The 13,109-nt window shown below is 41.8% G+C and overlaps 1 protein-coding gene across 2 annotated transcripts in view; it reads left to right on the top strand.

The window, feature by feature from the left end:
* The first annotated feature begins 917 nt into the window (after window positions 1-917).
* LOC117514191 (intermediate filament family orphan 1-like) overlaps window positions 918-13,109 on the top strand; it is a 53,734-nt gene continuing 41,542 nt past the window's right edge. For both annotated transcript variants that reach the window (XM_034174520.1, XM_034174519.1), the window contains exon 1: window positions 918-1,972. In XM_034174520.1, the coding sequence (XP_034030411.1) occupies window positions 1,026-1,972 (947 nt within the window). In that variant the 5' untranslated portion in view covers window positions 918-1,025. The remainder of the gene's footprint in view (window positions 1,973-13,109) is intronic.

Here is a 13,109-nt window from a genome sequence, read left to right as displayed (position 1 = left end):
GTTGATTGAACTTAAAATCTTTTCTTAAAATTTTAAAATGACTTTTTCCTGAAACTAAATGTTTTTTAACGTACTAAAGAAGAAATTTAAAATTACATAAAGCAAATAAGGGCCTTCTTTAGTCTAATTTTATTCAGTACTTTTGACATGAAAATCTCTCTCTCTCTCTCTCTCTCTCTCTCTCTCTCTCTCTCTCTCACACACACACACACACACACACACACACACACACACACACACACACACACACACACACACACACACACACACACACACACACACACACACACACACACAGTTTCTGTCACCTGACTGAATAACATTTTAAATTGTTATATTCAAAGTAATATTATGCGAGGCCAAGTCAAAATTTAGATTTTATTAACTAAAAATGTTTGCTTTAATGTAAATTTAAATTTGAACTTGGTGTCATAATTATATTACTTACAATATCACACTTTAAAATCTAATTTAAAAGTCAACTGTGAAATATCACAATTATGACTTTTAAATTACATACCGTCAGAGGTTTGACAGTTTATGTAAATGACACATTATATTAATATTATATGACATTAATTATACTGATGCTATCTGTGTTCAGCGCTTATTAACAATGAACACCAGTTTGAATCCATTTTGTTGAAGATGATCTGAGTTGGTAAAGTGAGTGTTTTCCTGCAGAAAGCGGCGGCTCCTCTATCCGTGCACTTACGGTAGCTGAGCTCGTCTGGGCTGCGTTCGCATCTTGTTGCCAGAACTTCAGTGACGCGACGGTTCTGGATTTCTGCGTCAAAGATTTATTTATTTATTTTTAAATTCATTTCATAACGCTTATTTTAATTCTGCACATTTATTTTTAAGCTTTTGGGCGTTTCATGGAGAATATTCACCGACGTTGAGACCTTCCAGGATTCTTAGAAAAATACTTATATAACCATTTCATTACCGGCGTTTTGCCCACACGTCTTTTATTGCCGACATTGACCTGTTTTGTTGCGCAGAGACTCTTCCAGTCCGTGTTCATGCCCGATCTGCAGCGCTTTAGTTTTCCATACCATAGCATGAATCCTTTGTTGGAGGCCAGCACGCACCTGCAGCAGCTTCCGCAGCACAGCCAGGCCGGATCCCCCTCAGGCCCGCTGCCCGACGCACACTTCACCGCACCCGACCCGGCCTCCTTTCTGCTGATTGATCAGCCCGCTTTGAGTCCCGATCAGGCCGGCTGGAACCCCGACTTCACCGCACCCTCGCAGGCGTCACCTTACGTCCATCACAGCCCGTTTCAGCACCGCGCCGTGCCGCCGCCTCCTGCAGCCATGGCCCTCAGGAACGATTTGGGATCCAACATCAGCGTCCTGAAAACCCTCAATCTGAGGTTCCGATGCTTCTTGGCTAAAGTGCACGAATTAGAGCGCAGGAATAAGGTTTTGGAGAAGCAGCTGCAACAGGCGCTGGATGCCAACAAGGGATGCAGTGAGAGTAAAACCATCACCCAGGAGGCAGGTGTGCAAACCGGATTCATTGGTACCATCCCGCTCAGGCCTGGTTCCCTCCCGTTCCACAACACCAACAACTCTGCCAGGAGGCCAACAACACTGTTCACACCACCGCTCACGGTATCCGTACCCCCTGCACCAGCACTCAACACTGAAGAGTTCGGTTCAGCCCGATCCAGCGCCAGCTGTTACCCAGCTATCACCATCAGACAGGCCTCCCCGTGTGTGGATCCCCAACCTGCCCCAAACATCAGCGCCGCCAACCCTCCTCCACGGTTCCTCCCAGGCACCATTTGGTCCTACAACCCCACCCGCAAGTTTGGCCCCGGTGTGGAGCGTCTGAGCAGCCCCGGGGTGTCCTGGATGCACCCAGATGGTGTTGGGGTTCAAATTGACACTATCACCCCTGAGATCAGAGCCCTGTATAATGTTCTGGCGAAAGTGAAGAGGGAGAGAGATGAATATAAACGCAGGTAAATGAAGCACAACCCCCTTTGTTATATTGTTGTTTTGTGATGAGAACAGAATCCAAACTTCTGGCTCATGCTGTTTGCAGATGACATGATGTACCACAGGCTTTTAAGGTGGCAGTAATTAAACCATTACTTAAAAAGCCATCACTTGACCCAGCTATCTTAGCTAATTATAGGCCAATCTCCAACCTTCCTTTTCTCTCAAAAATTCTTGAAAGGGTAGTTGTAAAACAGCTAACTGATCATCTGCAGAGGAATGGTCTATTTGAAGAGTTTCAGTCAGGTTTTAGAATTCATCATAGCACAGAAACAGCATTAGTGAAGGTTACAAATGATCTTCTTATGGCCTCGGACAGTGGACTCATCTCTGTGCTTGTTCTGTTAGACCTCAGTGCTGCTTTTGATACTGTTGACCATAAAATTTTATTACAGAGATTAGAGCATGCCATAGGTATTAAAGGCACTGCGTTGCAGTGGTTTGAATCATATTTGTCTAATAGATTACAATTTGTTCATGTAAATGGGGAATCTTCTTCACAGACTAAAGTTAATTATGGAGTTCCACAAGGTTCTGTGCTAGGACCAATTTTATTCACTTTATACATGCTTCCCTTACGCAGTATTATTAGACGGTATTGCTTAAATTTTCATTGTTACGCAGATGATACCCAGCTTTATCTATCCATGAAGCCAGAGGACACACACCAATTAGCTAAACTGCAGGATTGTCTTACAGACATAAAGACATGGATGACCTCTAATTTCCTGCTTTTAAACTCAGATAAAACTGAAGTTATTGTACTTGGCCCCACAAATCTTAGAAACATGGTGTCTAACCAGATCCTTACTCTGGATGGCATTACCCTGAGCTCTAGTAATACTGTGAGAAATCTTGGAGTCATTTTTGATCAGGATATGTCATTCAAAGCGCATATTAAACAAATATGTAGGACTGCTTTTTTGCATTTACGCAATATCTCTAAAATCAGAAAGGTCTTGTCTCAGAGTGATGCTGAAAAACTAATTCATGCATTTATTTCCTCTAGGCTGGACTATTGTAATTCATTATTATCAGGTTGTCCTAAAAGTTCCCTAAAAAGCCTTCAGTTAATTCAAAATGCTGCAGCTAGAGTACTGACGGGGACTAGAAGGAGAGAGCATATCTCACCCATATTGGCCTCTCTTCATTGGCTTCCTGTTAATTCTAGAATAGAATTTAAAATTCTTCTTCTTACTTATAAGGTTTTGAATAATCAGGTCCCATCTTATCTTAGGGACCTCGTAGTACCATATCACCCCAATAGAGCGCTTCGCTCTCAGACTGCAGGCTTACTTGTAGTTCCTAGGGTTTGTAAGAGTAGAATGGGAGGCAGAGCCTTCAGCTTTCAGGCTCCTCTCCTGTGGAACCAGCTCCCAATTCAGATCAGGGAGACAGACACCCTCTCTACTTTTAAGATTAGGCTTAAAACTTTCCTTTTTGCTAAAGCTTATAGTTAGGGCTGGATCAGGTGACCCTGAACCATCCCTTAGTTATGCTGCTATAGACGTAGACTGCTGGGGGGTTCCCATGATGCATTGTTTCTTTCTCTTTTTGCTCTGTATGCACCACTCTGCATTTAATCATTAGTGATCGATCTCTGCTCCCCTCCACAGCATGTCTTTTTCCTGGTTCTCTCCCTCAGCCCCAACCAGTCCCAGCAGAAGACTGCCCCTCCCTGAGCCTGGTTCTGCTGGAGGTTTCTTCCTGTTAAAAGGGAGTTTTTTCTTCCCACTGTAGCCAAGTGCTTGCTCACAGGGGGTCGTTTTGACCGTTGGGGTTTTACATAATTATTGTATGGCCTTACCTTACAATATAAAGCGCCTTGGGGCAACTGTTTGTTGTGATTTGGCGCTATATAAATAAAATTGATTGATTGATTGATTGATGTTGTGCAGCAGCTGATGTGAGAGTGTAGACAGAAAGGAGAGTGGAGAAGGGCTTTGGAAGACAGAAAACTGAAGATTGATAGGAAGAAGACAGAATGTTTGAGGTTGCAGAATATTTTTAAACACAGTAGTTGAATTGTTGTTGAGCAAGACACTAAAGCACAAAATTGCAAAATTGCTTATAAAGTGAAACAACCATATAAAGTCCAGTGTTCACAATGATTGGAACCAGGTGAAGGTTTGAGTCCCTGTAAAATAGACTGGATTAGTACATCAGTAACTGCTTTGATGGCAGATAAGTTATTGAAGTAGAACATTACTAATTTCTCACCCCAACCCGATGCATCTGCAGTCTCCCCACAAAATATCTCCATATCTAAAAGTTAAAAACTTGTGTAGACTGCACAAATCTCAATGCAAGTAACTGTTTCAGTGCTGAGTTCCCCATATGGATCCACTGAGTCATGTTGACCCACTTCACAGCATTTGAAGCTCACATACCAATAGATCGGTGGATTTGTTTCCTCTTGTGTGGTCAACCATCCAACAGGAAATCCTCCAAAGCAAAAACACTGTAACTGTGTAAAGGCTGAAATTTGCAATCTCTTGGAGGTCCCAACCCTGCTTGGATTATTTTCTGTAGTAGTTATTTCAAAGTGTTTCAAAACTGTGCGTTATTCATCTAAATTTCTTTACATTCTTATCCTAAATTTGTGTTGGATCATAAAGGGAAAGGTACCCAAGTTTCAGCCATATTAAGGTTGGTTTTTACAACATCCGTGTTGCATGTCTTCACCATCTTGGCTGACATGCACAGGCAGTGCTCCTTGTTGCCACTGGGGGCAGTGAGGGTTTTTACCAGACATGATATCGTGGAAGCTGAAACATGTGACACCCGGGGTGGTAAAAAAATGCTAAATGGACTGCATTTATATAGCGCGTTTCCATCTGCATCAGACGCTCAAAGCGCTTTACAATTATGCCTCACATTCACCCCAGTGTCAGGGTGCTGCCATACAAGGCGCTCACTACACACCAGGAGCAATAGGGGATTAAAGGCCTTACCCAAGGGTCCTTAGTGATTTTCCAGTCAGGTGGGGATTTGAACCCATGATCTTCTGGACTCAAGCCCAACACCTTAGCCACTAGACCATCACCTTCCCCCCCCAGGTGGGGGAAGACGATTAATGTGACAGCAAAACACTTGTGAAAGTATCACAAATGGCTAGACATTTTACACCTTATGGCACGAGAGTAAATCATTCATAATAAGGATCTGATGGATTGTATGAGTTCTCATAATTATGCTCTTGCTCTGCGAGAGCTTCCATTGTTGTTTGTTTCTTTTCCCTCTTCAAGCCTGCTACGTCGGAAGAACTGAGAGATGCATCCAATCAGCTCCTTTAACTCATCACCAAAAACATATTATTAAGAGTTGGGTGGGTTGTTCTTCATCTCGCCAAAAAACCGTTTGATTACCCATTATTCTTTTTACTGCATCAGCTGGAAAGTGACACTGACATGATAACACTAACGTTAATACGCACTTTTGTTTACATTTGTTGTTATATGTATTTGTTGTTAATACCATTATTGTAGAGTGAAACGACTCTATTGTACTTTATACACCAGTTACTGGCTTTGTTACTGTGCTGGAAATTATTAATCTTTCTTTAACTTCTGGATCTGTTCCTAAATGTTTCAAATCTGCAGTGATTAAACCATTACTTAAGAAACCTAATCTTGACCCTAGTGTATTGACAAACTATCAGCCGATATCAAATCTATCATTTTTCTCTAAAATTCTGGAAAAAGTGGTGTCTCGGCAGCTCGTAGACTATCTTACTGTGAATAATCTCTTTGAGCCACTGCAGTCTGCTTTTAGAAAATATCATTCCATAGAGACGGCTCTTACTAAAGTGGTGAATGATCTTCTGCTTACAATGGATTCGGACACCACTACGGTTCTGTTGCTGTTAGATCTCAGTGCTGCATTTGATACAGTGGATCATCATATTCTACTTGATAGGCTGGAAAATCTTTTTGGGATTACTGGGAGTGCCCTTGCATGGCTGACGTCATACTTGACCAGTCGTTCTCACTGTGTTTTGTACAGTAACACTACCTGTAACCTTAGTGACATGAAATTTGGGGTTCCACAGGGGTCTGTCTTAGGCCCCCTGCTTTTCTCCCTTTATATAGCATCCTTTGGGCACATACGAGGTCTGTTAGAAAAGTTTCCGACCTTTTTATTTTTTGCAAAAACTATATGGATTTGAATCATGTGCGCTTGCATCAGCCAAGCTTGAACCTTCGTGCGCATGCGTGAGTTTTTTCACGCCTGTCGGTTGCGTCATTCGCCTGTGAGCACGCCTTGTGGGAGGAGTGGTCCAGCCTCCTCGGCGGATTTTCATTGTCAGGAAATTGGCTGAGCGACTGCCGCTTTACTGCATCAAAATGTTTTCAAAAACTGAGAGACAGCCAGGTGGAAACCATTTGGAAAATTCAGATGGGTTTCGGTGAAGATCTTATGGGGATCACACAGATTAAGGAGCATTACAACTGGATTAAAGACGGCCCACAGTGGCTGAGGGCGCGCCGCGCTCCGAGCGGCGATCGACAGGCTGAAACGACCAGATCATTTCCAAACTGAACGCTGTGTTGATCCGGGACGTCGTCTGACTACTAGAGAAATGGCAGAAGAGGTGGACATACCACTTTTTCGGCACATTCCACTGTTAGAGGAGTTTTTGTCATGAAAAGACGTGCGGAGGAATTCGCGCGTTGGGATGGAGCCGCATGGCGCAGAACAAAAAGCAATGCCGTGATGAAGCCTCACAGGACATGTTGTGGCATGTCCAGCTCGTCCACAATTTCTCGGATAGTCACATGACTGAAAAGCCACCGAAAGCCGTCTGAATCTTCCGAATGGTGCAAGAGCTGGGCATGTCAGGGCATGTCCTGTGAGACCAACACGGAGGTCTTTTGTCCCGCGCCATTAGTGGCTCCGTGGCGAATTCCTCCGCACGTCTTTTCATGACAAAAATTCCTGTAACAGTGGAATGTGCCGAAAAAGTGGTATGTCCACCTCTTCTGCCATTTCTCTAGTAGTCAGACGACGTCCCGGATCAACACAGCGTTCAGTTTGGAAATGATCTAGTCGTTTTAGCTCAGAGCGCGGCGCGCCCTCAGCCGCTGTGGGCCGTCTTTAATCTGTTTGTAATGCTCCTTAATCTGTGTGATCCCCATAAGATCTTCACCGAAAGCCATCTGAATTTTCCAAATGGTTTCCACCTGGCTGTCTCTCACAGTTTCTGAAAAAATTTTGATGCAGTAAAGCGGCAGTCGATCAGCCAATTTCCTGACAATGAAAATCCGCCGGGGAGGCTGGACCACTCCTCCCACAAGGCGTGCTCACAGGCGAATGACACAAACGACAGGCGTGAAAAAACTCAGATGATACTCAGTTATACATGCCGATAACTGCTGGTAATCTCGTTCACATAAAATCCTTAGAAGATTGCCTTGCAGCAGTGAGAAGCTGGATGTCTAGAAACTTCCTACTTTTAAACTCTGATAAGACTGAAATGATGGTTCTTGGTCCAGTGAGACATCGGCATCAATTTGACCAGTTAACGCTCAGCCTTGGCTCGTGTGTCATACATCACACTGACAAAGTGAGGAACCTTGGGGTAATTTTTGATCCTTCGTTGTCCTTTGGCCTCTACATTAGAAATATTACTAGGACTGCTTTCTTCCACCTGCGAAATATAGGGAAGATTCGTCCTATCCTGTCTATGGCTGATGCTGAGACCCTGATCCATGCATTTATCTCTTCTAGATTGGACTACTGCAATGTTCTATTTTCTGGTTTACCGCAGTCTAACATTAGGCGTCTCCAATTGGTTCAAAATGCTGCAGCCAGACTTTTGACACGAATCAGAAAGTTCGACCACATTACACCCATTTTGGCATCCCTTCACTGGCTTCCTGTCCCAGTGAGATCAGATTTTAAGGTTCTGCTACTAACCTATAAAATTATTCATGGACTGGCACCTCCCTACCTAGCTGACCTAATTAAACCTTACGTACCAGCCCCGGCTTTACGTTCTCAGTGTGCAGGACTACTTTGTGTCCCTAAGGTGAATAAGAAGTCTGCGGGTCACAGAGCTTTCTCTTATCGTGCCCCTGTTCTGTGGAATCAAATCAAAAATCAAATCAATTTTATTTATATAGCGCCAGATCACAACAAACAGTTGCCCCAAGGCGCTTTATATTGTAAGGCAAGGCCATACAATAATTACGGAAAAACCCCAACGGTCAAAACGACCCCCTGTGAGCAAGCACTTGGCAACAGTGGGAAGGAAAAACTCCCTCTTAACAGGAAGAAACCTCCAGCAGAACCAGGCTCAGGGAGGGGCAGTCTTCTGCTGGGACTGGTTGGGGCTGAGGGAGAGAACCAGGAAAAAGACATGCTGTGGAGGGGAGCAGAGATCAATCACTAATGATTAAATGCAGAGTGGTGCATACAGAGCAAAAAGAGAAAGAAACACTCAGTGCATCATGGGAACCCCCCAGCAGTCTAAGTCTATAGCAGCATAACTAAGGGATGGTTCAGGGTCACCTGATCCAGCCCTAACTATAAGCTTTAGCAAAAAGGAAAGTTTTAAGCCTAATCTTAAAAGTAGAGAGGGTGTCTGTCTCCCTGATCTGAATTGGGAGCTGGTTCCACAGGAGAGGAGCCTGAAAGCTGAAGGCTCTGCCTCCCATTCTACTCTTACAAACCCTAGGAACTACAAGTAAGCCTGCAGTCTGAGAGCGAAGCGCTCTATTGGGGTGATATGGTACTATGAGGTCCCTAAGATAAGATGGGATGAGTATTCAAAACCTTATAAGTAAGAAGAATTTTAAATTCTATTCTAGAATTAACAGGAAGCCAATGAAGAGAGGCCAATATGGGTGAGATATGCTCTCTCCTTCTAGTCCCTGTTAGCACTCTAGCTGCAGCATTTTGAATTAACTGAAGGCTTTTCAGGGAACTTTTAGGACAACCTGATAATAATGAATTACAATAGTCCAGCCTAGAGGAAATAAATGCATGAATTAGTTTTTCAGCATCACTCTGAGACAAGACCTTTCTAATTTTAGAGATATTGCGCAAGTGCAAAAAAGCAGTCCTACATATTTGTTTAATATGCACATTGAATGACATATCCTGATCAAAAATGACTCCAAGATTTCTCACAGTATTACTAGAGGTCAGGGTAATGCCATCCAGAGTAAGGATCTGGTTAGACACCATGTTTCTAAGATTTGTGGGGCCAAGTACAATAACTTCAGTTTTATCTGAGTTTAAAAGCAGGAAATTAGAGGTCATCCATGTCTTTATGTCTGTAAGACAATCCTGCAGTTTAGCTAATTGGTGTGTGTCCTCTGGCTTCATGGATAGATAAAGCTGGGTATCATCTGCGTAACAATGAAAATTTAAGCAATGCCGTCTAATAATACTGCCTAAGGGAAACATGTATAAAGTGAATAAAATTGGTCCTAGCACAGAACCTTGTGGAACTCCATAATTAACCTTAGTCTGTGAAGAAGATTCCCCATTTACATGAACAAATTGTAATCTATTAGATAAATATGATTCAAACCACCGCAGCGCAGTGCCTTTAATACCTATGGCATGCTCTAATCTCTGTAATAAAATTTTATGGTCAACAGTATCAAAAGCAGCACTGAGGTCTAACAGAACAAGCACAGAGATGAGTCCATTGTCTGAGGCCATAAGAAGATCATTTGTAACCTTCACTAATGCTGTTTCGGTACTATGATGAATTCTAAAACCTGACTGAAACTCTTCAAATAGACCATTCCTCTGCAGATGATCAGTTAGCTGTTTTACAACTACCCTTTCAAGAATTTTTGAGAGAAAAGGAAGGTTGGAGATTGGCCCATAATTAGCTAAGATAGCTGGGTCAAGTGATGGCTTTTTAAGTAATGGTTTAATTACTGCCACCTTTAAAGCCTGTGGTACATAGCCAACTAATAAAGATAGATTGATCATATTTAAGATCGAAGCATTAATTAATGGTAGGGCTTCCTTGAGCAGCCTGGTAGGAATGGGGTCTAATAGACATGTTGATGGTTTGGAGGAAGTAACTAATGAAAATAACTCAGAACAATCAGAGAGAAAGAGTCTAACCAAATACCGGCATCACTGAAAGCAGCCAAAGATAACGATACGTCTTTGGGATGGTTATGAGTAATTTTTTCTCTAATAGTTAAAATTTTATTAGCAAAGAAAGTCATGAAGTCATTACTAGTTAAAGTTAAAGGAATGCTCGGCTCAATAGAGCTCTGACTCTTTGTCAGCCTGGCTACAGTGCTGAAAAGAAACCTGGGGTTGTTCTTATTTTCTTCAATTAGTGATGAGTAGTAAGATGTCCTAGCTTTATGGAGGGCTTTTTTTTATAGAGCAACAGACTCTTTTTCCAGGCTAAGTGAAGATCGTCTAAATTAGTGAGACGCCATTTCCTCTCCAACTTACGGGTTATCTGCTTTAAGCTGCGAGTTTGTGAGTTATACCATGGAGTCAGGCACTTCTGATTTAAAGCTCTCTTTTTCAGAAGAGCTACAGCATCCAAAGTTGTCTTCAATGAGGATGTAAAACTATTGACGAGATACTCTATCTCACTTACATAGTTTAGGTAGCTACTCTGCACTGTGTTGGTATATGGCATTAGAGAACATAAAGAAGGAATCATATCCTTAAACCTAGTTACAGCGCTTTCTGAAAGACTTCTAGTGTAATGAAACTTATTCCCCACTGCTGGGTAGTCCATCAGAGTAAATGTAAATGTTATTAAGAAATGATCAGACAGAAGGGAGTTTTCAGGGAATACTGTTAAGTCTTCAATTTCCATACCATAAGTCAGAACAAGATCTAAGATATGATTAAAGTAGTGGGTGGACTCATTTACATTTTGAGCAAAGCCAATTGAGTCTAATAATAGATTAAATGCAGTGTTGAGACTGTCATTCTCAGCATCTGTGTGGATGTTAAAATCGCCCACTATAATTATCTTATCTGAGCTAAGCACTAAGTCAGACAAAAGGTCTGAAAATTCACAGAGAAACTCACAGTAACGACCAGGTGGATGATAGATAATAACAAATAAAATTGGTTTTTGGGACTTCCAATTTGGATGGACAAGACTAAGAGTCAAGCTTTCAAATGAATTAAAGCTCTGTCTGGGTATTTGATTAATTAATAAGCTGGAATGGAAGATTGCTGCTAATCCTCCGCCTCGGCCCGTGCTACGAGCGTTCTGGGAGTTAGTGTGACTCGGGGGTGTTGACTCATTTAAACTAACGTATTCATCCTGCTGTAACCAGGTTTCTGTAAGGCAGAATAAATCAATATGTTGATCAATTATTATATCATTTACTAACAGGGACTGTTAGTAAATGATATTTATCAATGATCTCCCTGCGTCAATAAAACAGTCAGATTCTGTGGAGACTTTCAAGTCCAGACTTAAGACGCACCTATTTTCCCTTTCATATGGCTAGCATACTGGTACAGTTTTGGTTTATGCTTTTTACTCTTTTAATTCATTTATTAGTAATTGGAGCGGGCTTTGGCCTCAACTTTACCTAAATTCTGGTAGAGGTGCACCGATCGATCGGGCACCGATCATTATCGGCCGATCACGCCTTGATCGGTTTGATTGGTGATCGGCAAAATGCGCTGATCAAAAGGACCGATCACAACAGTGCAGACAGTAGCGCAGGGAGCGCTTGGTCCTGTCATGACACGCTTTCCTCTGTGACGTAAACTCATTTTGACTTCTGATATGAGCTGGACGGACAAGAAGAGCAGTCGCCATCATCTAATGTAGTCCATGTCCGTCCAGCTCATATCAGAAGTCAAAATGAGTCAAATGGCTCTGAGAGATCTAAATAGACTGCCATCTGCTTCGAACCACACTGCCATCTAGTGGATATCCAGTGTGCGTGAGTGTGTATTTGTGAATCAGTAGGTATTTGTTTGTGGATCTGTGGATTTCGCGAAAAGAATGTCTCAAAATTACGTCACAGAGGAAAGCGATGAATGCATGTAATTGATGATCCACAAATGCTGAAACTCAATTCATAAATACAATTTCCAGTTTTACAAATGTAATTTTTTTTTTTTTACAAATTAAGTTTTATATTTGCAAATACATTATTTGCAAAGACCAAATTTACAAGTTACAAATATGAAATTTGCATTTGTGGATATCTGAACACATTTGCAAATCAGTGATTTGTAGATCACCCTGTGTGCATTTACAAATATTAATGAGACAATTTTAACTCCATAGAATGAGGGCTGTATTTTACATTCTCAACGTATTTTCTGTAGGCTGTAACCTGAGCAACATGAAACGTGGAAAAAAAAAAGCTTGCTGGTAGAACAAAGTCAGTGTAATAAAACAAAAGTTGGCAGTTTATTTTAGTGTCTTTATTTGAATGCATGTTTTTTGTTTTCATCATTAAGTTTTAATGCAAAAATAGTCCTATACATTTGACCTATATTCTTATTTTGGGCATGATCCAAATATGTACTTGATCGGTATTGGCCTTGATCGGTATCGGCAGATCAAAATTTCAGTGATCGGTGATCGGCCTAAAAAAATCCTGGTCGGTGCACCTCTAAATTCTGGGTCTTTTACTGAAGTTTAGAGCTAGTGGCCGGCGATCACCTTAGTATTTCTCTGTTTTTCTTGTTGTTTAATGCTGGCAAATTATACAGTATTTTTTTGTCTTTCTGATGCCTGATTCTGTTTTTTTCTCTCTGTTTAAGGTGCAGCTCCATCCAGAGATGGGAGTTGTATTCGTGTTGGCGATCCTCCTGTCCTGTGCACAAATAGCATTTCTTGTATATTCGTCCGTGAATTGTTCTGTAATTTATGTTTGTAGCATGGCCCAAACAGAGGGTTACCCCTTTGAGTCTGGTCTGCTTGAGGTTTCTTCCTCAGAGGGAGTTTTTACCACTGTTGCTCTGGGGGTTGGTAAGGTTAGACCTTACCTGTGTGAAGCGCTTTGAGGCAACTCTGTTGTGATTTGGCACTATATAAATGAAAATAAATTGAAAATAAATTGAAATTGTTTATCTTTGTTGGCTAGCAAGGTGCGGTTGGCTAATTAACGGCTAAAACAGTAGCTC

The sequence above is a fragment of the Thalassophryne amazonica genome, chromosome 7, assembly GCF_902500255.1.
Source record: "Thalassophryne amazonica chromosome 7, fThaAma1.1, whole genome shotgun sequence".
Lineage (NCBI taxonomy): Eukaryota > Metazoa > Chordata > Actinopteri > Batrachoidiformes > Batrachoididae > Thalassophryne > Thalassophryne amazonica.
The sequence above is the reverse complement of the archived record's forward strand: the minus strand, read 5'-3'. Positions and strand labels throughout refer to the sequence as shown.